This window comes from Octodon degus, unplaced genomic scaffold, assembly GCF_000260255.1.
Source record: "Octodon degus isolate 3935 unplaced genomic scaffold, OctDeg1.0 scaffold00120, whole genome shotgun sequence".
NCBI lineage: Eukaryota > Metazoa > Chordata > Mammalia > Rodentia > Octodontidae > Octodon > Octodon degus.
In genome coordinates this window covers 1,842,667-1,849,749 of record NW_004524696.1, presented here as the reverse complement: position 1 = coordinate 1,849,749, position 7,083 = coordinate 1,842,667, and the positions used below count along the sequence as shown (strand labels likewise).

At 46.9% G+C, this 7,083-nt stretch overlaps 1 protein-coding gene across 1 annotated transcript in view; it reads left to right on the top strand.

Moving 5' to 3' along the window:
• Fam69c (family with sequence similarity 69 member C) overlaps positions 1-1,662 on the top strand; it is a 22,417-nt gene extending 20,755 nt beyond the window's left edge. Inside the window, exon 4 of the mRNA XM_004640211.2 lies at positions 797-1,662. Within this exon, the coding sequence (XP_004640268.1) occupies positions 797-1,012 (216 nt within the window). The 3' untranslated portion in view covers positions 1,013-1,662. The remainder of the gene's footprint in view (positions 1-796) is intronic.
• Positions 1,663-7,083: the final 5,421 nt, after the last annotated feature.

Below are 7,083 nucleotides of genomic sequence, written 5' to 3'. Positions count from 1 at the left end.
TCAGAAAATTTAAATTAACATTATTTGCCCTGTAGGACACAATGATGCTGTAAAATGGAGTCCTCTGCAAAATGAGCGTGACATAGAGTGTGACAGCGAAACGCGCAGCCACGTGCTCTAGTCAGCTCTTTCATCAAGGGCGCAGCTATGAGAGTGGTAAACATGTTGGAACGTGGACTTTGATGAGACTGTCCGCCTCAGTGAGTGGCACAGCCTATTGGAACTGAAGGCTGTGACAGTGCCTTGGCTTTTTGCGTCTGTGCCTAGTCAGAGCTTCTCGGGAGGGCCCCGCCCGCGTCCTCCCCTTCCAGTGTGCCTGTAAGCTGACAGCATACACTTGCATCCCTAGTTTCTCAGAGCATTGTCTGACCTCAGGAGAGCCCTGTCGGGTTGCGTTCCGCGCCGCCCTGCCCACTCACACAGAAAGCCCTCGTGGAGGAGGAGCCTGAGTGAGGCTCCCCTGCTGGTTCCTTAGGCAGAAGCCCCTACCCGCGACTTCTGCCTTCCATGTGTTCGGTCTTCCTTGAAGCATCAACTCAGTCTTTTGCCCCCTGCTTTGGGACTAGAAATGGGTCTTTCCCATCTTATAGGGAGGTGGCGTTTGCTCCCTGAGAATGGTCTCCTGGTGCTGGATGGTTTCGGTTGTAGAAGGGAAAACCATTCCAAGTCTGATGACCCCCACGCGCCCTCCCTGGAGGAACAAAGCAAGGCTCAGCTTGAGAACCAGACGCGGACCTGGGGAATCCTTACAGATGATGTGCCACCTGCATTAACTGCTCGCCGTTCTTTCCCTCAGGTCATCTGTGACAAAATATTCCACCATTGGTTCTCATCTTCCAGGAGTCCCGCCGTGTCCTTCCCACTGCGGCTGCAGTTAGAGCAGGCGGTGCAGGAGTGCGCAGGCTCCTCAGGCCTCAGCTGGAGCTCCTGGAGGGCGGCCCCACACGTGTTCTGGAAGCTTCGCAGGCTCCTCCAGGCCGCACTGAGGGAGCTGCAGGACTCAGAGGAGTAGCCACTGTCTGGCCTGAAACCTGCTCGCGTGGGAACTGTGACCTTCGAGGGCTTTTCTCTGCAGTTGTTCTGGATGAGACATTTTCACCGTGCAGTAAGTTATCCCTCAGTACTGTCGAGTCTCCCGAAGCACACAGTTCTACAGTAGTGAGAAGCGCCTCCGTGCCACCCGCTGGCACCTTCTTGTCTGGTCCTGATTTCTGCCCCATCTCCGTTTGGAAAATGAACCGGCGGGGGGTGGGAGGGGCGTGCAGGAGCGTTTTGCTTTCAGGAGGCTCTCAGCAAACACAAACTCCGATGTGCAAGACTGCAGAAAGTACTTCCACCTGACAGCAGAGCAAAAGGAGTCCAGCTGCTCTTTCCTAGAAACCATCACTGCATTTAAGAAACTGTGTGCACACGAAGGGGTGTGCAGTGCAGATGAGTGTGAGCACAAGACTGCGGCTGTGCATCTCATGTGTGAATATCCATGTAGGTGTGCTCATGTGAGTGTCCATGTGCATGTGAATATGTGCATATGGGTGTGTTAATGTGGGCTTGTGTCTGTATGTGCCACATGACTGCCAGCGACTGCATGTGTGACGGTGCTCCCCCTTATGAGAATGTTGGCAGCATATGCACACAGGAACACGGGTGTGCGTGTGCAGCAATGTGACCGTGCTGGTGTGTGGATCTGCGCACAACTGAATGAATGCACGTGTACACAAGTGCATGAATATGTGTGCTCATGTGTGTGAGCAAATGAGCACAGGCAGGTGAGTGTGTGGGGCATTTGCATGCTGGGTTGGGTTTCTGTAGCGTGTGCTCTGGGAAAACCTTGCCTGGCTATGAAAGAAGAATGTTTTTCTTTAAATGCAATAAAAAAGTTCCAGCATTAGTCACTGTGATTTGCACTGAAGAATATTTGTAATGACATCTTTTAGTATTTTCAATTTGTGGAATCAATGGATTTTATAGATTGTGTTTTAGGGAGCATTTTACCACTTATTGCAACACATCTTCCTTCTGAGTAGGAAGCTGTGGGTTTGCTGGCCTCACTGCTGTCTTGCACCTGACAGGGAATTTGAGTGGTGTGAATGCTGGTGGAGGGGTGCGGCAGGGGCCACGGCAGGGCTGGAGACCACTCCTTTCTGCCAACTTGACGTGCACAAGCCATGCACGTCAAGTCCTACTTTGACACCATGTGTTCTTCAGTGGACACCCAGTGAGCTTCTTCTTCAGTAGAAAAGGCCCTCATGGAAGGGGTTCTGTGCTGCTCCACATGCACAGCCAGGACACCCTTCACATGAAGATTACATGAAGATCCCTGCTTGAGTCAGGAGTGTGGGGACTCAGAGAATCAGAATCAAAAGCTCATGAACAGGGAAGCCAAGAAAGATGAACTACTAAGAGAGGTTTAGGGAGTTATAGTGGTCACTTACATATAGAAAAAGACAAAAATCAAAAGTTTTTAAAAGTACAAATGAACAATTTCCTATTGTTCTTTCCTGGCTGTATTAGTTACTCTGGTTGCTGGGACAAATACCCGACAGTCAAAATGAGGGAAGGAAAGGTTTATTTAGCTCAACAGTTACTAGAGGTTTCAAGATAGTGGAGGAGAGGCTGGGGCACTGCCATGTCCAGGATGACCCTCTCCACATCTCTAAGAAAGCACAGGCTAGCCAACTTAATGGTTCTAGATCACCTGGCCCTGCCTTTCTGGCCCTGCCCTGGTCCTCTAGACCAGACCCTGAAGCCACTCATTGTTCCTCTAGCTGCAGCGTCTGCCCTATAATTTACATGAGGCTTTGGGGGAACAACTAGACACAAAACATAAATAACACTGGCTCTCAAACACTTGTGGGTTGTTTTTTTTTTTTTTTCGTATTTTAGGGAAGGGTCTACAGGGTGTTCAGGGTCTCACTACTAGATTGGACTCATAGTGATTCTCTTGTTTACAGCCTCCCAAGTGCTAGGATTACAAGCATGTGCCACCACACCCAGTCTCAATTGCTGTCTCAGCACGCCCTGGGGGTGGGGCCAGCATGGCAGGCCTGGGGATCGAACCCTTGGCCCCTGCACCTGCTTGCAGGTGCTTTAATCTGCTGAGCTTTTGGTCTCAATCCCTTTTGAATCCAGACCAAATTTCCTTGGGACACGTTTCTCCATCCCTGCACCAGCTCACTCTGAGGAACTAGAGTTATCAGAGACTCCCACAGCCTCCATTCTTCGGCCTTGGAAATTGAAAACCCACAGTCACCTGCTCTCCTGACCCCTCTACCCTCTCCACTGCATTTGCCAATGATGCTTAATCTCGTAAGGGTCTCTTCCAGTCCTGTGCTCAGGGACTCGCTTTGTCTCTGTGTTTGCTGATGGGGACACGTCAGTCACCCTTGTGGCAGAAGTTAAAAGCCAAGCTGGCAGATTCTCACAGCCAGTATCTGTGACTCTCAGCAAAGCTCCCAGTGCCCCAGTACAGGGCATGTGTGGTTCTCCTATTTCTCTTTGGGGCAGGTTTTTATTTGGGAAGGATCGCAAGAAGATGTGGTGAGATCAAAGGGGAAGAAGGACGCCCTGGGCTTTGCCATCTGTGCCCTCCAGCTGTGTTGGGAGGTCAAGTGTGTCTCCAGTGTCTGATGCTGTGATTGTATCCCTTCATTAGTGGCACTGAGCTCACTGGCGAGACAGCAGAACTAGCTTGAGAAAAGGAAAAAGTTGGTTTTTATTTCAACTGGAATGGAAACAAATGTTTTTGTTTACCATGGAGACTATGCAATATGTAATTACCCAACACAGTAGTGGTTTTATTGCTGAAGGAAGCCGTTTTATCTCTTTTATTTTTCCCTATCCAGTTACTTTCTCTCTGTGAATGTGTGTGTGTGTGTGTGTGTGTGTGTGTGTGTGTGTGTGTCTTTTTTTGTTTCTCTGTCTCTGTCTCTCTGACATACACATCCTTTCTGTCTCAGGTAGGGCAGCGACTCTTAAGCTATGTGGTAGAATTTTACTTTTTTGTTTTCAAACCCTTGCAAAAAATTCTTTTATACAGCACATTAAAGAAACACTGTGTGTATCAGTATTTAACTTTGTGTGTATGCGTGTGTGCTAGGGATGAGCCTAGGGTCTTGCACATGCTGGGAAAGCACTCTACCGCCAAGCTGTGTCCCCAGTGGTATATTGAATATTTTTAATGTGACAAATGAAATTGCTCCTTGCTGATCTAGTTGAGCAGCAGCCATCCTCAGAAGGAGAAATGTCTACCTAAATGATTCAGACGTTTTGTTCAAATGGCATTCACAGTAGACAAAACACTTTCAGGGGTACTTTGATGGGAGCTGAAAAGATGATAAAGGAAGCTCTGCAAGACAAGTTTTATCCAGATCAAGGCAAGTATTTAATTACTTTCATCAGAAATCAGTTTTCAAAATTTATCTTGAGAGATTATAATTAAAATTATCTTTTGATGATCAGGACAACTCCAATGCTGTGGGTCTTGTTGCCTTACGGCTGACACTACTCTAACACCATGGATTTAGCCAGGTTCTCCTGTGTGGAAGCTGCAGAGGCCCAGGTTGTGTGAGTGCATGGGAACCTGAACTGGTCTCTGAGGGCACGGGTGTCCAGCAGTGTCACTGGAATGTGTTGTGCAAGTGCTACTGGCATTGTGAGCCCGTTCCTACCTCTCCCCTGATGTGAGCAGCTAACAGTTCACCACACACCTCCTTTCAAAGCCCACCAGGCTTGCCTCCTCTGGTCCTGCCTCATGTTGAGTCTTAGCCTGCCCAACCTTCTCGTGCAACCTAGATGAACATCTAGGACTTTCAATTATCAGAGCAGCAACAACTACTTTTAAACGTGTTTAGAACTGTTCTTTAAGCATCTGGAGACATAAGACTTCAGTTAAAAGTTTCTAAAATTGACAACTAAGTGAAAAATGTCCTGTATATTTTGTGCCAGTGTCTGATGATGGTGAAAGAAGGCTACTCTGCTTCTAACCCCCTTGGACTTTGGGAGGAAGTAGCAACCATGAGAAGAATGCCCCCCTCTGCCTGGCTCACACTCTTGTGTCTCCTTTACTCCATGATTGTCTTTCTAAACTTTTGAAACAGCAGTCTATGTTAACAGCTAAAGCTGATGGAGTGATTATTGATTATAACTGAGAAAACCTACCTCGAAGGATTTGTTCCTCATCTTTAAAACTGACCACCCATGACCTTCAGTGATAGCAACAATATACAGCCAGGCCTCAGTGTCATGCCTGCTACAGACAGGCACTACTGTGTCAGTAGCTGTGGAGGCGACAGAGGGACACATCAGGGGGTGACTGCTCATCCCACCGCAGTCACTAGGAAGCTTGTCCGTGGTGCTACAAGGAACCAACTCTTGAGTGCCTTGGTTCTTGGTGCTGTTGATAAAAGAATTCAGTCAATACTCAAAGGCAGTCACACAGAAGTATGAGCAGAATTATTGTGAAGTAGACATACAGGGATTTACACCTTCAAACCAGAAGTGGGCCATGTCACTCCAGCAACTGCTCCAAGTGTGAAATTAGAAACCTTTTATCCACACAAGGTACACCTGGGGTTGAATGAACTGTGAGGGATGATTAAGATGCTTAATATTTTTCTTGGAGGTTACTTTGGAAGTAAGAAAGTCTTTCTGGTTCTTTTTTTAGGAAAGAAATTTATGAAAGAAGAAGTTCTAATCTAAGTCAAATCTCAGCCTAGAATCTTTGAAAGGTGGGTCTAAAAAGTGCTCCTCTTTCTCCTGTCATTGGTCATAGGGCATAGTGACCAGGACCGCTGTCTGCCTGGTTTTGGATAGCCAGCTAGGTGGCCAGGTATCAGGAAAAAAAAAAAAAAAAAAAAAAAAAAACCATTTACAGTGTAAACCTTCAAATGTCATTGTGCTCTGTGGGATGTGCCAGGTCTAGGGCCTAACACATGATTAGGAATGTATATTACCAAGGTTTCTTCACTTACAACAGTCCCAGTGCACTAGCTTGCCCCTTTCTTTGCATCCATGTTTGCTAATGGCTAATGTCTAAGTACTGGTCTCACACTGACCTCTTTATCTTAGGAATACTGAGGGCTGGGACTATGTCTTTACAGGATGTGACTCTGTACCTATTCTGTTGTCACTAGTCCTTGAGGACAGGTTTGTTGGATTTCTTCTGATGAAAGACATCAGAGAATGTGTGTGGCTGGAGGTCACTGCCCATGAGTGTGTCCATCCTCTCCCCAGTGCTGGAGCCCAGCGCACTTGGAGGGTTGATAGGCATTGGTACATTTCCCTCAGGAAAACTTACCAATTTACCCTCCATGCCATAGTGTTAAAATGTACTGCTTCTGTCATATCCTTACCAATACTGGAAATTGTCAATTATCTCATGCACTTCCATGTACTGCATCACTGGTGAGGTATTTGCTTTGTGAATTGCCTGTGCATATTCTTAGCTCCTTTTTCCCCTGCGTTGTCTTTCTCTTTCATTGTTAGTTGAGTTTATATACTACAGACACCTTCTGCCAGTTCATGCCCTATGTGACTGCTGGGCACCCACTGTGAGGAGGAAGCTGAGATGAAAGCACCTGGGTACTAGTCCCTAAGCAACATACTCTTTTTCTTTTTACTGTTGGTGCACATTACCTGAGTGTGGAAAGGCTTCCTGCCTATTTCCATCCAGAAACTGGTAACTTTGATGATTTCCTTTTGAAATGTAATGATAAAGGCCAATCAATTTCCTGGGCCACACCCTTGTCCATATTTCTGGCTAAATCTGGCCAATTGGTCCCCCCTTTTCAATTATGAAGCCTGAGTTGAAAGCTTTTCATACCTGACATTGGCCTTCTTCCTGCTCCTTGTATTTTTCTGGTGGAATGTGTTTCACTCTACTAACGAATTTCTGAAACTGAGCTTCATAAGAAATTCTACAGAACACTTCAAAGAGCAGAAAAAATCCTTTTCTGGGTCCCTTTGAGTACCTGAGACAATCAGAAGCCCAGGAACCCCTAACAAAAGGGATGTGTGTCCCATCTTTGGAAGTCTCCACGTGTTATGATTTGGGTAGAGAATGTCCACCAGAGCCTCAGGTGTTCA